The sequence below is a fragment of the Pleuronectes platessa genome, chromosome 15 (genome assembly GCF_947347685.1).
Source record: "Pleuronectes platessa chromosome 15, fPlePla1.1, whole genome shotgun sequence".
Lineage (NCBI taxonomy): Eukaryota > Metazoa > Chordata > Actinopteri > Pleuronectiformes > Pleuronectidae > Pleuronectes > Pleuronectes platessa.
Window position 1 is genome coordinate 18,593,642 of NC_070640.1, and position 19,079 is coordinate 18,612,720.

Below are 19,079 nucleotides of genomic sequence, written 5' to 3' on the forward strand. Positions count from 1 at the left end.
TCTTGCTTTTGCTCACTCCGCCTTCCTCCTTCCCTCTCTAATGATTCGCTCTACTCACTTGAACTGCAGTTGTGAAGTCGCACCAGTAGCTTAGAAACTCACCACCTCCTGAATTTAACTGTTTCAAATCACAAAGCATTCATCACATTCTCAACGAACACATGATGGTTTGGAGACGACGACGAAACTGAACTTTGACACTGATAACCTGGTATTTATCAGCATTCACGTTATTTCACTGCTATCTAATGATGGTTCAACACCAGAGAAAGAAAATTTATGCTGCTCGTATTTCTCACAATAGACAATGCTTTCTCTTTATTTAGAAAAAGGAACCTGCTGTTTGAAACAACCACGAACTCCAGAAACACACGGAGATAGTCTTCAGGAAGCTGCTATTAACAGAAAATAAGTCATCTCCAAACTGCTGACATGTTCACCCACGAATGGCACAAAGATTAAAAAGTTAAGCCGAGGTAAGTCGTCCATGAAGAAACTGTGCCTGTCACTTGGAGAAATCTGAAGGACCATCTTTGTGTTGAAGATGCAATCATGAATATTTGTGCTCTCCAACTCCTCCTATATAAAGAAACAATCAACAACAAACCCATTGTGTTCCACAGTAAATGTACTTGACGCAGGGACAGAATGTCCTGTACAGGGACTTTGTCATCAGTGAAGCTACGAGAAGTCATCGACGAGAATGAGTGAAAACAATGTTTAATGTCACCCAACAGACTTGGGAGATGGTGCATCAATTAGTACTGGATTTTGATGCAAAGACAAAAGTAACACAATGCTCTGGTGATCAACAATATATCTTCATAGTAGTAGGCACTTCCTACTTGCCCACACATTAAAAGAAGAGGCATCGCCACTTAACCTCTATTCTATTATTATTTTGTGACAAAGCAGCAGCAGACACAACAACAGGATGATGCAGACATTCATAAAACAATCCCAAAAATATTTGCAGTTGCTGTTACTGATTTGGTGAAACAGATTATTTCATTTACATTTAATTATGCTCTTTTTGTTTATATATTTGAGTGTGTCCCAAGTTTCCCAATGTTCTGAATGTCCTCCTTGCTCTGGCCTAACCATTTGTCTCCCTATGTGTTTGGACTGCGAGTGGGAGCTAATAAATGTTTCCATTAGATTAAGTAATCATTTTATGTACAAAATATTAGTTTTTTTTTAAACATTAAAATGTCCTTAGGCCTTAGATGTGTCCTCAAATTTGTTGTCGTCTTTTTGTCAATCTAAACCCCAGAGTGTGCATTCTGTTTCCTGTTCCACTAACCTAATATTAAGTTGTTTCCAACTCTGTTATTGTAAGCTTGTTCAGATTTCAAATGGTACACACAGTAGCATCTTTATTTAAACCAAAATTGAACTTACTACTTTGTTATCTTCAATATTTTATTGCTGTTATATTCACCAGAAGAAGCATTTGAGAAATATGCTCAGGAAAAAACAACTCTTACCTGGTTCCTTCCTCTCCGTCTTCCATAATTTCGCCTCACCAGCGTCTTGTAGTTGTGGTTCTTCTTGGTTAAGTAGTAATATAGGACACAGTCGGCAACACACTGAAACAAGAAATAGCAACATATTCAGCCACTTGCTTGTTTCTTTTGACATGTCTTTATATGACAACATGTTATATGTATTACTGCTGTACAGTATAACATCACAACCATGTGTCTTCCCGAGGCAGAAACCACTCACGAAGTTTATTATGAATCAAGATGGAACATTTATACATACTGGAGCAGATTTAATATCCGTGTTCATTATATATAAATACATGGCAGGGTTTTTACTATCATTACAAGCAGCACCAAGCCGAATGAACACAATATACTGTACTCAACTATGCTGAGTTCTCCACTGCTGACAATACACTTTTTCTGAAACATGGGTTAATGAAATGAAGTTGCCTTATATTTCAGGATTAAACAATGACATGTATATTCACCAATGTCACTACAGTCCTTCAAATAGTCTCCAGGGTGCATTCTGGGTTGTTAATAATGTTGCTAGGCTACCAGGCTTTTATCAATCTGTCTAAAGTGAGTCTTTCAGAGTTTTAATCATTGTTTAGTTAACCCAGTTTAACCTGCAGAAGTCTCCAGAGCAAAATGTAGCATGTTCTGCTGGAATAGATGGTGTGTTAAAAAAGAACATGAAAGGTGTTAAATGCAAAAAGAAAATAACTATGAGAAGAATTAACTCACTACAATAACTACGTAGATTAACTAGTAGGTTAACTATGGATGTCTTACTGAACATAAAGCAGCCAGACACTGTAACACTGGCAAATGTTTACGGGAGGAAGAAAAAATGTAAGCCTGGCTTGACCCATATAGTTATTGTGTATTGTATATCACTCAGTGTGATGAATCCCAACAATGTGGAAGATTACTTTTAATCGTTTGTTTCTTTTTCTTCTAGCTAATATCTGTTTATTGTGGAAAGCAGCTACCTGTGTTATGTTTTCAAACAAAAACACAAGCAGGAGTTTACCTTTCTCTCTAGATATGAGGCAATCAGGCCGAAGTTCTTGGGGTGTTGGACAAACCTACAAAGAGATGACAGCTGTTACTCATGTGCCGAAGCCAAAAATAAACTGATGCAAATAGACATTAAGGTTCATAAATCATTTGTGCACAACACATTCCCATGGTCAAACTGTGACCTGGCCACGTTGTGTCACCCACAAAACAAAAACAACTTACTTCTCCTTAAATATCTCCTTCTCATGTTCTGTCCAAACATTCATGAACCCTCTGGCTTTGTACACCTTCATTGGGTCATCCATCAGGCCATTCATGTTGATGAACTTGACTCGCCGCTGCTCTGTATCGTACATCATGGGAGGGATGACTGACAGCTGTCTCATCTGTTTCTCATTGTTCTGCGGAACATGAACAGAAATGTTAACTGAGTAAATCCAGAGCAGTCGCCTATTTTTCTACTTGAAAATCTGCTCCCAGGCTTTGTGGCAGATTGAAACAGTGACAGTTGGGATCATTAAACTTGTTTGTTCATGAAAAAGTCAACAGGAGATTCTAAGTTTTGAATTTGATAACTGTTCATAGCAACGCTCATATGTTGGTTCAGCTACAGTTTGTACCCACCTCCTGTTCAGACAGGCCATCAATGATTTCAGAAATTTCATGTTCGCTTCTTGCAATTGTTGCAGAAAGGCCTGTTCCTCTTTGTCCAACCCTGTAGAAAAAAGGAACATATTGCATTATAAACTGTTACATTACATTAACTGTCTATTCGATGCAAAGTAGATATCAGTTATGTTCCATCATTTTCAAAGAAAATGCAATTTACAAGCTTGCATGACTCTTTCACAGTTGTGTCCTTCGAGATCCATACTGAGTGAATTAATTAACATGAGCAGCTGGAGAAGTTTTTGAACTCTAAACAAACAGAATCACAGTTCCTGTTAATAATGAAATAACTATCTCTGACTAGTTATTTCTTGCTTCCTCCTTCATGGTCTAGATGTCTGCATAAACAGTGCTTGCATGCAAACTCTTAACTTGGAGATATCAATGTAAGTACAAAGCATCATCTCCTGCTAGAGCTTTGTTAGTTAACCATGATATACTGAATAATGCGGATATTTAGAGTGGTGGGCCATGTGTGAACCTTGCCATTCTTTCAAATATACATTTCATGGCATTTTATAGATCAATGATTGTGAAATATAACCAGTTGATAAATTTATAAAAAAGTAGTTAGTTCCAGCCAATTCCGATTGTCAGACCCTGCCCTTTTGCAAATGCAGCAGACAACAGTTGGGCAATGTCTAGGAAAGTGCAGGGTTGCAGAGCATGTCTTAAAGCTGCTCTATACAACAAAAACTGCCACACACTAATAAGTTGACAAGGAAGATCCTACAGAAGAATTGCATCAGTGTGATTCTGAATAAGATCCAATCATGGCCAATCTGCATATTGTGCTGCAAATATAGTCATTGTCCTGACTGGTTAATGGTGTTACCTCTGGAAGCGCTCCTGCTGCTCTCTCTGCTTACGGATCTCAGGGAATTGTCTTTCATAGTACTCCCGTGTTCTGCCGTCCTTGGCTTTGCGTCTGGGGTTGTTCTCCATTCGGTCCACCTTCTTCTCCCAAGCCTCCATCAGCTGGTCATACCGCTGGCAGATCTTCTGTTCCTGTGTGCACAGCATGACAGATGTGTATCAGGAGTAGGCACCAATAACAACATACTAGGACTAATGTTACTTCCAATGCAGTGATTAGGTAACTTTTATTTACTTTCGCACCTTTCACAGGTAAAAGCAAAAGTGCTTCACATGAGTAAAATCAGTCATAAGACTCACAAGGGATTAATAAGAAGATCAGATGAGGGTACTGATCAAATCTCTATATAAAATCTGGCAACTACAATTAAAATTAATTATAAAAATACTACAGTAAAAGGGAATCTTCAGTTGCTGTTATTTTACCTCAACACAGGATACTTAAAATAAGGGCTTTTTGTTTAAGTGTCCTAAAAAAGTGAGAACAGAGTTCAGTTTGCTGAATGTGTGTTGCTTGGTCATCCCATGTCACTGAAAAGAAGATGCAAATAATATAATCCAAAAGAGTAATAAAAACCAAACCATCAGGTTAATTATCAACAATGTCCACGACATTTCTCCTTCCAATGGGCTGTGTAGGTTAACATGCATTTATCAGTGTTTTTAAACTCTTAAATACACCTGTCAGAGAAATCAGCATCATGGTTTATCTTAGAAAGTGAATGTGAAAAGATAAGTAAACAACTACAGACAGGCTGCAGAGACTCAGGGTGAGTGCTTTAGTCTGTCAAACTACTTCAACAATTCAAGATAAAAATACTGTCACTTTGGGGATATGTTTGCAGAAAATGACAAGTGGTCAGTCCTTACAGTTAAGGAACATTGTCAGAACAGGAAGATGGAAGCCAGTTTTCTTCTGTTAATCTTGTTTGTGTCTTGATTCATGCGGCCTTCTCAAAGAAAGTACTGCCTGACTTCAGCCTTATTGAAGCAATGATCCTACAACAAATCAACTAGTGGGCCCAGGCACTGCGGCTCACATATGAACAACGCAGCACAAGATTTTTCGGTCAGATGCATTAACAACACTCTTTGTCTTGCCGAATTGACATCTTTGTTGGTGTCTTCTACATGTATGAAAACTCTTTTTCATTCTGAGATATTCGTTTTCATTTTTTTATAATAATAATCTGCAAGTTTTTACTAGGGGGCTAACATGAAACTCTGAAGAAAGTCTGGAGCCTCCGAATCTGACATTTGCTTTCTCACATACAGCGCTTATGGATAATTTCAGGTCGTTATCCAGAGGTCAGCGCATGTCTGAAAGCATTTCAGGTCTCGAACCCCGAGTTCAACAGACTAAAAAGGGAGGACTGCCATACATAAAGTGGCTGGTATAGGGGAAAAAAAGTCAAACTCATTTCCAGAGGTGTAACAGTTAAAATGTTCAGAGAAATTTTGGAGAGACGTCTGTACTGGGAGGACAATACACCCTCGTTTCCACTCTCTGCAGCAACGGAAAAACAATCACCTTCCTCTTGGCACGAGGCCATATGCACTTTGCCATTGTTCAGAGTCCAAAAAGGTCTTTCTGTCCCCGACAGCAAACAGCCAGACAAAGCTGGGACCCACTGAGCCAATGCAATACAAAAAGCGCCAAGTGTTTCAACATGGCTAATTCAGAAATATTTACCGGCTACAGATAAGAAGGACGGAGAGACAATCGTTTGGACAATGTAGTGGTCAAATCTGTTCTTTGATGTGACAAGATTTGTTATTCTACTGCATATAAAAGCAGTTTCTAGCTCACATAATACGGATTCAAACAGGGGAAACCTATGAGTTCCCCATGACTCACTAAAACTAATGCAATGCCATGCAATGTTGGTCAATCGTTCCATTAGTCTAGTTACTTAAATAACTCAACAACTATTGGATGGATTTTCATGAACGTTTGAAGACATTCAGGCCTTTGACTTCTATTATTATCCAACTTTTCATGTAGCACCACCAAGAGGTTGACCTTTGAGGTTTAAATTGAAAACAACTTAATATCACCAGGCCCAAACTTGTATTAGATGGATGGTTTTTGGTGCAATTAGCTAACGTTCATGTTTAAAGCGAACTATGACAAAGAGCATTATAGCTGCGAAACATCAGCACGATAGTAATGTCACTAGGATTGTGCTGGCATCCTGATGTTAACATGAATAGAATCACAGAGCTTGAAATGGCTACAGGTCCTTGGTCTGGTAAAGCCCCATATTCCAAATTTCACATTACGTGCAAAAAAAACCTCATCATTAGATTTTGTATGAACTCTAAAAAATCTGCAGGTTAAAAAGCTAATATTTACTGAACTCTATAATTTAACATTCTGCTTAACAATATGGATAATCAAAGAAGAGTGCAAAGTATTAATGGGGACACTTACCTTTTGTTTACGAGCATGATTTCTCCGCTTAAAAAACAAAATCAACTTCTTCCTCATGACTTGGTTGCTGTAATACAACAAAAACAAAAACGATTGTAGCAATTATAAATCATATAAACCTAAATGACATATACAAAAATAATGTAGGCATAGAGGGCTTTTAGTCAAGGAGAGAAGATCCAGAGAGTACAAAGCTCATAAAAAAGTATAAAAGATTCTTGGTAGAGCTTGATTTATTTCACCTCTGGCTAAAATAAATTGAATATATCATTGTTTATTTGCAATATGGCAAATACAAAACACTGACAACACTTGTGCAAAACATTTTTACTCACAATGGGGACTGTGGGGAGAAAACAGTGGGAGAGCTAGCCCTGAGAGTGTGGCCAATATTGCGGATTCAAACAGGTGCTGTCTGTCTTGACAAAATGCTGAGCCAGATGGGTCGCTCCCCTGGCACACACTGATAAGGGTTTTATCCTAGAAGACATGACCTTCAGCCCCAAACACAGTCCGTCCTCAAACATACCTAATGCAGACACTTGTACATTATTTCGATCCTTTTTCAGATCACTCTCCCTGGTGTCAGTTGGGCAACACAATCAGGTGACTCAGCAATCAGATTAGACAGAATTACCAGCTTGGTTTATCTTGTTGAGGTCAGCGTTACCTCCAACACTTTGCTCACATGAGACGTTTCTACGCTAAAGATGTGGCGCGTGCATCAAGTCTGCTGTAACATTCTTGTACGTTACAAAGCCGACAGATGCTCATATAGATTAATCTGTAGAACCAATGCAGATACTTACGTCTTGATGTTGTCATGGTACACCTTTGTGTCTGATGGCTGATTGTACAGGGGCTAGAAAAAGAAAAAGAAGACCAGGAAAGGGAAGTGGATTAATCCTTAGTTATTAGAATAAGCACTAATATGATCTAAAATGATACTGGACCAAGAAGCCACGGAAAGAAAAAAGTAAAACAATTCTCAGAAGAAGCACATACCAGCTCAACTATGGGACCAAAACCTTCCAGAACTTTATGGGCTTCCTCAGCTTTTTTCTAGGAAAATGGACAAAAGTTGAACATATATTTACAAGCTTTACCAAAAGCAAAGTGAAACTGCAATATGAGCACTTCAGAGAACGAAACATTGTGATATAAAATCATATCTGAAGTTCAGTATTATCTATGTTACTATTGATCGATAGTACATTTGTATCCGTCCCAGTACCTGGAATTTGCATCCGCCTCGCAACAAAATTACAGTACAATGGAAACCACTTATAGGAATCACGTTTGTCCAGGGCCAAATTCATCACTATAAGCGATATCTTGCTATAAAAAATTTGTCTAGCTTCTGTATGATAGCACCGGCAATTGAGGGAAAGGGAGTTGTGGAGCTCTGCATGGCTCCCTGGGTGTCTGCACCATTGACTCGCATTTGTAGTGACTGTGTGCACTGATCAGAAATGAGCATGGCTTGGTCACATTCCAGTGCTGAGTCACATGGTCTTGCTCTCTCTTTCTATATTTAACATATACTCTCTTTCACTCTCACCCATTTACACATACTCTCTAACCCAGATGCGCTCACAGGTATCATGTCATATATTTTAAAGATCTATTCAACTTTTACAATGACTTAATTATGCAATTAAGTTACTGATTAATCATAATAGATCTGTTAAATAATAATGAAAGATTCAGAAAAACTAAAACTTAGATAAGAGCCATGGAAATTGGAAATTATGTTTGCAGAATCATTTGTAAATGCATTTAATTTGCTCTTGAAGTATGGTCTTTTGCAATTTGTCAATTTGAAAAGTGCACTGAATATACTGCTCCTTTCTGGGACAAACATCCAGACTAAATGCTCTGAGTGCACTGAGCTGTTGCAGCTTCAGAGTCTGAAGGGTTAATGGCTAACTGAGAAGGAAGGCGCTTCTCTGCACTCACTAACCTCAACACTGTCTGACATACATGAACTACAGGGACCTCTATATAAACACAAAGTCACTCCCTTATTGTTCTTGGGTAACACAGATGATGACTTGACATTTTATCGAATGTATTCGCAGGGCTGCAACTAAAAAATATTTTAACAAGCAACTTTTCTGAACTTTAAGTTTTTACTTGACTAATCAATTAATCCCCGGTTGAAAAATACCTAAAACTCCATAGCAGGTAATTTTATATAATATAAGACGATAAAGAGGTCCTAAATAATCCCATTTAAGAACCTGACATAACAGTCCATCACATTCCAACAGCAGGCTCACAATATTATTTCTGAAAATTAAAATAGTTATGCTAAATGCCGTTATTGACGGGGTCGGGATAAACACACACAAAGAGCTGAGTAATGACCTACAATGATCATTCAAACCATTTTTATGTCATGTACATCATTTTTACTGGCACAAGCCATTCCACTAACTCTGTGACAAAAACATGGCATTTCCACCAAACTGCTCAACAGCTCTTACTGGTAGGCCAATGAATTGTTGAGTTTGCATTAGCAGAAATTTGATACAGTTCAGTTATGGCTAAAAGCAATCTTAAAACAGTGATGTTACAAACATGCATGTTGGAGTGAAACTATACTCCGAACCACAAAGATTAATTTGGAAGCTACAAAAGTAATGACAGCTGAAGACACATGTTCAGTCATTAATTTTTGTAAGATTGCTTGTTTTGAGGGAGGAGAGGAGAGGAGGAGAGTCTCTGGTTTGCCAAGGTCACCATGGCTATTACATGCTATAAGAACACAGCAGAAACACATGTTCTCGCTTTGTGGCACAATTTAAGGGGGATTAATCAGGCAAATGGAAAAACAAAAGGCTGCAGACACAGAGATAATAGCTGACAAAATAGCTGAAGTTCTCCAGAGCTTAAACAACATGAAAGGAGATACTGATGAGAACTGATACTGGTTGTTGTTGTTGTGTGTTGGTGTTTGCAGCAGACGACTAACCCTGTTCTCATCGTAGATGATTTGGACTATGCTGCGGTGCTTGTGCTCCACTGGGGGAGGGGTCACTGGTTTTTCGGGCTCAATTGGCTTGGCTGCTTCCTCCTCCAGTTGTTGCTAAGAGACAACACCAATACACAAAAATGTGATCAATAGAACACAATAAAAGATGCACAAAATACACACATCAATACAAGAACCCTCTTTTCTTCTTAACACTTTGTATGTTTTTGTCTGTATTGATTTTCATACACAGGAAATGGTGGAAAACAAAGATACATCTACACACTCTTGACCTGATTTTAGCTTCTGGTGTTATCAGATGATTCTAATTGTTCTTGTCTTTTTTTAACCCAACTATTTTCTGCCATTGAGTCCCTGCTGATACTGACAGACAAGCTAAGCTTAATTGTCTGGTAAATCAATGTTTAACGTTAAAGGTTATGTAAACTACCAGGTTACAGGGACAAGATTAAGAGTTCCTGAAATACCTCAAATAAACAAATAAATCCCAGAGAGAGAGAAAATACTGAGAGGTTCTCTCCCAGAAAAGCTGAGTTCACTTTCATATCTAATGAGACAGAATAAAAAGAAAAAGACAAAAATGGCCACAAACAAGATTAAAAGCAAACTAATGCAGACAGGAAGATTGGCTGAAATAACAAGTTTAAAACCAAAAACAATGTTTTTGAGAGCACTTTATTGGCATAAATATACAGTCTATGGTGGGTAGAAGCAGTCAGATATAAAGACCGACAAATGCAGCTTAGACATCTGTGTGCTGATTTAACACCTCACTGAGAATACAAGCTAGCCTCTGGATTAGCAACAACTCCTCATAAATATCGGGTAAGGCTTGTTACCTCTCTCCAAACTGTATAAAACAGCTGGACAGATTGAGAGGTCACTGTTGTGCCACTTTTATTTGGTTATCACAGAGCCAGATCGTCTGTGTAAAAGGGAACCAGCATGACAGAGCAGGGTGCGGACGCTGTTATTTTACACGTCACACCTCTGACTCTGGAACGCAAGCACGCTAGCACGCCATCTAAAAATCACACATGGGGGCAGCAATATGCTGGCTTGTAAGGTTCTGTGTAAAGGAAACAAAACAAGGACTCTACTTCATGGAAATAAAGTGAGATCTCTGTACAGAAAGGACTATCAACGGTAGGTTTCTAAAGGAGGCACAAATGTATTATTCAAATTGTGAGTTAATGTTACACTACACTAAATGCTCAATGTGATGTTTCTATTCTGATACATCACTGTACAAACAAGCTCTGTCTGTTGTGACTCTTCTACAGATTGATTTAGGCCTGTGTAATAGATTTCTATCAAAATCTAGGCTGGATTGGACTGACATGTAAACAGTAACCTGAAAACGTTCATCTTGTTATGGAGATCAAAAGTTAGAAAAGTATCTCACCTTTCAAGGCACCGTAAAACTAGCTTTTTCTGATTCTATTTTATCAATACTGAACAAAAATAAATTGGAAGACCTTTACAGCTTCTGCCATTGTGGTTTATGATAACACACAATTTTACAAAGTGCAATAAGTCATTCAGGTTTGTCCTCATTGCTGCTCTAAAATCCCCTCAGTGTCTCATGGGTTAGTGCTTAATTTAAAAGCGGTTACTTGTGCCAAGTTTTACAACGAAGCATGTTCGAGACAAAAAGTCCCACTGGGTAACAAACCTGCTTTTTCTTCAACTTGAAAATCTGCTGCTCCACTTTAGCAATCTCCCTGTCCACCCGGTCCATACTCTGGATCAGCTCCTCTTTGGATAGTTTGGAGGGAGAATTGTCCTGATCTTCCACCATGTGTAGTGAATGTCCTCCCTGGGAATGGGACTCAGCTTTGACAGTGAACTGAGATTCCTGGCAAAAACATAAATGTTTATTGGGTAATTGAGAATCCTGCAGTCACATTGTACAAACTTCAAAAAGCAGTGTCAGAAAGGTTCTATCTGGGGACTGTATCTAATTATTATATAATATTACGCATACGAGAATTAAGTCAGCCTTTCAAAGACTATCTGCAATGCCATTAAATGCAGATATAAAAAGTTTATATTCTTAACTATAGTTCTACCTATTTTTTTTGTGTGTTTTTTTATTTCTAGTTTCTAGTGTATCTCAATTCCATTTATTTTTCATAAAGGTGTGATAACGACAATATAAAAATACTATCCATACTGGTCTGGCTCTATTGTTAATATCCCAGTAAATTATGTTGTTCTTTCAATTAATATAATTTAATATCAATAGTGAAAAACAAATATAAATGTGACCCAATCGGGTCATGAAGTCAACTGGGTGGTTACCTTTTTGACGTCCACACCTGCTCTGAGGCTGTCCTGTATGCTATGAGGCATGGGCAGGATAATACCCCCAGCAGTGGAAAGGTTTCGGGTAATGTGGCCCTCAGCAACACTGTCCATCCGAGGGCGTTTAGAGTCCAGTGCATCATGATCAGCCTGGGTTGTGATGGAGTGAAACTGCTGTTCGTATCCATGGCGTCTCTCCGGGGGCCTGCAGTAAAGAATAAACAGGAAGTTTACTTATGTACAGTATCTGAAGCTATCTGGTCCATCTCAGTATATGACTCCCACACTGTAATCTAGTGATTTCTATGGCATCCTAGAGTGAGTTCAGGTGGAAAAACTACTATTCGAACAAAAAAAATTGAAGAATTAGAAAAAAATTATCTAGATGGCATTTATAAGCATACACTTAACTTGTATAAGATATTTAGGCAACAGGTGATATTTCAAGTGAAGCCCTTACCTTTCAGTTCCAGGGTGGAATTCAGAGAGTAAGGATGGCCTTCTCCGACCCTGTGCATCCTGCATGTGATTCCGATAGTCTGGGACGGTGAAATCCTGAAGGTAAGTGGAACCCAACAAAAACAACTGTATAAAGAAATCTGAACAACATCATTACTCCTGAAACACTATAAAACATTTCACAGGTGAAGAAACTAAATCATTCTTATGGAGCAGCAAAGTCCTGCCTGCAAGGGGCGAGTTTCAATTGCTGTTTATATCGTCTGTCTCTGTGTGAACAGATGCACACGGTTTAAACTGTCTGCTTTATTCACGCTTCAGGAGCTGAAACATCTCTTCAGCTTTTAAACCTATATGTTTAAGAAAAGGACTATTTATAATTTCCCCATTTAAGTCTGGTCAGGGACCTTTGTTGCATTCACTTCCTGTAAGCATTCTGTTGTACAAACTAATAAGAGGCAGGATGGAAGCGGGACCAATCAGGACATGGCATGGGAACAACAAATAATCAAAGCATCCTGAGAGAATGCAGCTGTGGGGGTTCCAAAATGACAACCTAACTGGGCCAGTGAATCCAACAGAGGAAGGTAAGGCGCAGCTGCAGCTAAGAGATGCAAACTTGTGCTGCAGAAACAGACAAGAAGGAATCAGAGCTAAGTGGAGATCCAGAGTTCTACTAATCCTTTCAGCTGGTAATAGAGGACGGCCATTCTTCCCAAGCAGGATCTCCATCAACAACAACTGCAAAGCTCACAGCTGACCATTGTAATGAAACACCAAGAAGGGAACCCAAAAGAGGAACATCAGAGAAGCAAATCTAAAACTCCACAATCAAGCTGCAAACAGCCAGTGACAACAATGCATGGAACTTGTAAATGAGTGACACCTTTGGTGGAAGTCATGGAGAGAGGCAAGGATGAGGAAAAGGAAGGCTTGAACAACAAGTGGAACCATTTCAAAGTAAGACTCACACATTCCTGTGCGGGCTGAAAGGGTCAGGGAAGACAAAAGGTGCAGGGAGAAAGCATGGACATCTTCTGGGACCCTTTCAAGCGGGCAAATGGCGCTGCTGAAGGAGAAGATGACCAAGACACTGCAGACCACTGTTCCATTCAAGTAAAAGGAATATCAAGCTACAATAGGTTGTCCATCAACAAAATCAATGAAAACCAAAGTAAAATTCAAGTAACTTTGTGGAGGAATATCGCAGCGAGCGTGTCTGCTCATCTTTGTCATTCTGTTTATATACGTGTCTCATAAACTCCAGGTTTAACCAAACAAACACAAAATAAACCCTTAGCACTGCACATATCCAAAGAAGAACCTTGGATCAGTGACGGGGTCCACTGTCAAAGTGCAAGGTGAGTGCAAGTTAGCGGGGGAGCGGGGACATGTGGCAGGGAAATACGGCAGGTCGTTACAAGGACACCAGACATGCAATGTGCACCTGCCCCAATCCCGAAACTGCCGTGGGAACCATCCTGCAGTGGTGGGTCGGTATTTGTGGGGCCTATAGTACATCTGCCCCCTCCCTTGCATATCACAAGCAAGGTGGAGGGTGTTCACTTGTCCAATGCAAGTTGGTTGTAGAGTCTACAGTGGTCACCCTAGCAGTTCCTGAATTATCTTGGAATCCCCAGTTCCAAGATGAAGAAGGCTCTAAAAGACCTGGTAGAGCAGGCAGACCAGACAAAGGGCTAGCTGTTGGGAAAGCAAGCATCCAAGAACTAGCTGCAAGGGGTAGTAAGAGACGTTCCTTCCACTGTTCCACCACTAAGAGATGTTCCAGGATTGAAGGGGCAAAACATCAGACTAGGGTGGCCGCTGGCTGATGATCCTGCACCTGTCCCAATGGCACAATGGGAGGGGCATCAGCCAGAAATGCCACACAGGTGGACTCACTTGTGCTCAGATCCAAATAAGTCAAATTCCTGAATTAAATAACAAAGACAGGAGGAAGTATACCTTACTATAGAAGAGCTGGCTCTGAAGTGGGGCAACAGACCTCCTACAATACAATGTCTCATCAGTCATGCACAATGAAATGACAGAAACCAGTAGCACCGCTTTCATCAATAAGCTCACTCACATAAATGTTATCAGCACACTGTGACCTCCAACGAAAACCTGAACAAGCTAAATCAGTTACAGGAAATATTTCCAAAGGCCCGATTGGTCCCAGATTAAAGCAAACAATCCAAATGCTCAGAAATGAACCCCTGATACTTTTCTGTGAAAGAAAGCTTCTGAGAAGTATGTCAACTAAAAACCGCAAACAAACATTATCCAATATTCACAATAGTCAAAAGTATCATCTGGAAAATGTCGTGAAAATGTCATGAATTCCAAAACTCTACAAAACTTATAGAGTTGTAAAAGTACCTGAAACTGAACTGAATATTACAAGTATTTGTTCAGTAATGAGAGCATGACTATTACAATTACTCGTCCTAAATACATTTTAAACAGACAAAGAGTTTGGATGCCTAAACCTGAAAATATGTCTCAATTGGAAAAATGTATGTGTATATAAACTTGTTTTTTCTTCACAGGAAGTGAGAGTCTATTTAGATTTAAAATACAAATGAAGCCATAATCAGCATACAATATTTCAATCAATAATAATGCCACCACAACAAGTAGAAACATTTCACTTTCAGATTGTAGTACATACTGAAAATGCTGTTGTTACTGAAGCATGGTTCGGTTGACCGAGTAGCAGCAACGGACACACTTTATCTATTGAGATCAATGGTCACCATAGGTTTATTTGTTTATTTAACAAATAGGCCGAAATTGCCCCACAACATTTTCATAGATTTAATCCTAACAGTCTGAATTCAGTCTCTCTATCTCACCGAAGCCTCAACTACAGTCAAGAAGAAACCAGAAAAGGTAAAAACACAGTATCTGACTGGACTGGGTATGGGTTAGCTAAATTTAATATTTGACTGGTGATTTCTTCTTTTCCTCTCATACACACATAAAGTCTGCATTTTGCTCATAGTTCACTTATGGCATCCTACCCCACATTGGACCGTACCTAATTGGGCTGCAGACAGCATTGCCCTGCCATGTTAAATCAGCCAAACGCCAGTGGTTTCCGATTTACCTGTACATGTTCCCATGATGGGCTTGAACTTTTCAGCATGCAGAGAGAACTCTGCCAACACCTGACTACAGAGCCAAGAGCCTCAAAGTAGCCAACAGAGAAAAGTCGCCTTCTTCAATAACATAAAAGTAACTATTTGCCCAAATGGTTTTGAAAGGGCAATTGCCAAAATTCCAACACTTGGCAAATTAACCAGTGGTGTGACTTTGTCACTCGGTAACTCACCGACATTCATGTTTATAGTGCTGGCCCTGCTGTAGCGGTCAAGCCAAAAAGAAATGACTTCTCTTATTTGGAATGTTAGCCTGCCACTTGCTGAGTGATTTAACAGGAGAAGTACGACAGTGAAATAAAAGCATAACAAAAAGTGTGTAGTCCTGAGCCATAATCTGCTGTCTACTGCACTCAATAACAGAAAACCTGGGGGGAAATTCAGATTTTAACGTAATTTATTGTAATTCTAAATGTAAGCGGACATACAACAAAGCTAAAAAATAGGTTTTACCTGTTGATGGCGTGTGCCAGTAAAGGTGTACTGGACAGAATGGGAAGGATATCGGCCCTGCTCGCTGCTGAAGCTCCCCTGGGTGGGGGGGTAGCCTGAGCTACTGGACATCCTGGCTCAGTGCTACCAAGCTGCTGCGGCTTCACGAATCAGATACTTCAGCTAGACCATGTTTGGAGACACAAACCACCTAACCAAAGACAAAGACACATATTTGTTTGTTAAAAGTCAGATTCTAATCATTATAGTGGACATATAAAACACTCATGACTATCTTTCTGCACAAGATTCAAACATAGCAAGTTAGACTGACAATATTGGATCAAAGAAAATACAGCAGTTTGAAACATGCTTCTGCAGCATCAAAATAAAAGAGTACTACAGGATATGAGCTGTGTGGTCTATTGATACAAGTTAGTATGCACAACACTACACACAACCGGACATGTCAGAAATGTTCATATTAAAGTATATTTCATAAAAAAATATATTGATTTAAACAGATGAATCCCATCTCTTTTCTTTGCATGTTCTTCTTTTTTGAAATCAAGATAACTGTTTCCATGCAGGTGAGTATTGGAACACTGCCCTGCTCATATCCCTCCTGTTTCTAGTAACATGTAAAAAGGTTACAATCAAATTCTAAATACACCATTCTGAATGGTCTTGGTGCAGCTTGACTGAATTTAAGGGGACTGATGGGTCTTGGTGGAGGTATGTGCTCAACTGAGTGCCATTCTAGTTAAAAAGGGATTGGCATGGGTGTTGTTTCACCGTTAAGATATTTTTGGAATGTATAATGTTTCTAAGGTTTTTAATTAACTTGTTTGCTTAATAAAGTGTCATGCAGCAGTGGAAAGAAAGTGTTCTCTCTAATCTCACATCCCATGGCAAACAATCTGAATATTGATCATGGTTTTTAAATTTCCTCTCATGTTGACACTACTTCAGAATAGTATCTATCATGCCATCTTTAATTATTCGTATTTTTAAGGATTAACAAATCCACCCCCACTTGAATTTAGACAAATATGTTAGTTGGATAAAATTAGCACGTTTATTTTAGCTGCATAATATGGCTTGGCTCAGTGAAGCAATGTGCAAAGAACAGGGACCTGACCAGAGCAAGGGAGCAGCGACTTTTGATAAATATCACAGTGCTTTGCAATAGAACAAACAAAGATTTTCTTTTGGAATTTGATATATTAGGAAACAAAAACATGCTGCTAAACACGTGCAGGACACTTTTTTTCAGGATATTTCCTTCGTTCGTTAGAGGGATCCATCATGTGAACTTGTGCTCTGTTGCCTCTATCATTTTATTCTAGGACTGCGAGATTTTCAGCATGGCCACCATGCCTAGACAGTATGATGCCAACTTCAGGGTTGGAAAAGCTGCAACCACTGCCACCATAACCAGGGTGGTTTTTCTTCAATCCACAGGCCACAGCATTCAGCAGGTCACAGAATTGAATCCACTTTCACGATTTCAGAAATACTTAAAATTATATCAACAGCAGCTGGATAACGTCACTTGTTACTAACGAGCTATTGTTGAAAATTCTGGCTTTACCATCTAAATAAAGAGTTGGTTTTATATTTACTAGTTTCTCATTTACATTGATGGAACTTTGGAAAACTACAAGCAGTGACAAATGGCGTTGTGTCCTCTACACATAACAGGTCATGAATCTGATTCTCATCTGCAACATGTTCCGACTTTAAGCCAAACTAACTAGGAACAAATAAAATGATGAACCTACGTTTTAAGTCTTGCTTTTACTGTTACACTTGTCCACGACTCGTTCAATTTATTTCAGGAGACTGACTTCCTCCAATGGGTCAAGTTTTGACCAAAAATAAGGCACATGCTGCAAGGAGGGGGGGGGGTGTTGATGATGTCATCTTCATCAAGTGAGGTCCTGCTCTGCTGCAAATAGTCAACAACTTTCCTCCAAGAATTAAAAAACTAACTCATCATGCTCCCAATTGAAGGAAAAAAGGAGAGCTCCTGGGTTGAAGTCTGTGACACAGCATGTTTCATCGAGTCACTGGGTGTCTGCATCATTTTTTTGTTTTTGTTCAAAGGCAACTGGGAATTCAGGGTGATATCAAAATGTCTGAAAATATCTGAATCAGCTGCAGCAGCCATTTAGAGTGCCCTTATTATCCTCAACCTGCTTGATCAAATCGATGATGGGAATAATTGGCTGGATATATTTAAAGGCCAGTTGAAGCTGTACCACTCTCTCATCCCTGTTTCCATAGATCATGGACGTAGGTGAAAGAGCTGGAGAGAACAATACATACTCCTGGGGGTTTTCTCCCATATCTCTATCATCGCCATTTAAACAGATTTTACAAATATTAACCAGGGGGGTTTAAGGCATTTTCGGAGCACGGGCATGAACGTTGCTTTTGTCGTCACCCGGTGATGCTCCCGGTAAAGTTAATTTGAGAAACCAGTCGCAGTTGTCTCTCTGATGCTGTGAATTCACACAGCGAGGACCGGGGGCGCCGCACACAACGCAGCCGTGAGAAATCCCGCTGCTGTTTGTTGTTATTGTTGTCTCTTACCACCACAGCATCACCTAAACACAATTGGATTTGTATCCTATCTTTGGGTGGGGGGGATGGGTCAACAACAGAGAGCTCCCCGGAAATGCACCAAATACATGCGCCACGACGAACGCAGATTGCAAAGTGTATGCTACTTTGCCACCCCGGCGTTGAAGCGTGACGTTAGAGATGTTGTTGTTGTCGCTAGCTGGCTAACTTAGCCTGTAATTCACCTTTGAATTCCCAACCACGTCGCCATCTTGCAAGGCAAATTTTCAGCGTAGACCGGGGCGCTCAAAAGCGTGATAACCATACATGTTTCTATGGTTGACAAGAGCAATTTGCACTCACCTCATATTTAGAAATTATACGGATGGCCGAGGTGGGGATTCCCGGGCAGAAATCTGTGTGAATAGTTGATTGTAAATCCGCGGGTCTGGGACTGTGGACGACTGAGCAGACTGAAGGCTGCGCCGCATTTGTCGTACGATGTCCTGACAGCATAAAATTAAGTGTCCGTACTCGGTTAGTTTCACTGGATACTGTTGCGTTTCAACAATAAATCTTACATGAACACAATTATAATGTGTACATTAATTAAGTTGATAAACTCTTGTGCCTGTATTTTGATTAATACAAATACA

At 39.5% G+C, this 19,079-nt stretch overlaps 1 protein-coding gene across 5 annotated transcripts in view; it reads right to left on the reverse strand.

Annotated features, from left to right (window-relative positions):
- Positions 1-18,942, reverse strand: part of ncor1 (nuclear receptor corepressor 1) — a 51,262-nt gene extending 32,320 nt beyond the window's left edge. For all 5 annotated transcript variants that reach the window (XM_053442232.1, XM_053442234.1, XM_053442233.1 and 2 more), the window contains exons 1-14: positions 18,787-18,942; positions 15,877-16,066; positions 12,261-12,355; positions 11,798-12,005; positions 11,169-11,351; positions 9,473-9,586; positions 7,501-7,557; positions 7,305-7,357; positions 6,496-6,562; positions 4,021-4,193; positions 3,141-3,231; positions 2,739-2,917; positions 2,527-2,581; positions 1,488-1,589 (exon numbers count right to left, since the gene is read on the reverse strand). In XM_053442232.1, coding sequence (XP_053298207.1) covers positions 1,488-1,589; positions 2,527-2,581; positions 2,739-2,917; positions 3,141-3,231; positions 4,021-4,193; positions 6,496-6,562; positions 7,305-7,357; positions 7,501-7,557; positions 9,473-9,586; positions 11,169-11,351; positions 11,798-12,005; positions 12,261-12,355; positions 15,877-15,987 — 1,488 coding nt within the window. In that variant the 5' untranslated portion in view covers positions 15,988-16,066; positions 18,787-18,942. The remainder of the gene's footprint in view (positions 1-1,487; positions 1,590-2,526; positions 2,582-2,738; positions 2,918-3,140; positions 3,232-4,020; positions 4,194-6,495; positions 6,563-7,304; positions 7,358-7,500; positions 7,558-9,472; positions 9,587-11,168; positions 11,352-11,797; positions 12,006-12,260; positions 12,356-15,876; positions 16,067-18,786) is intronic.
- Positions 18,943-19,079: the final 137 nt, after the last annotated feature.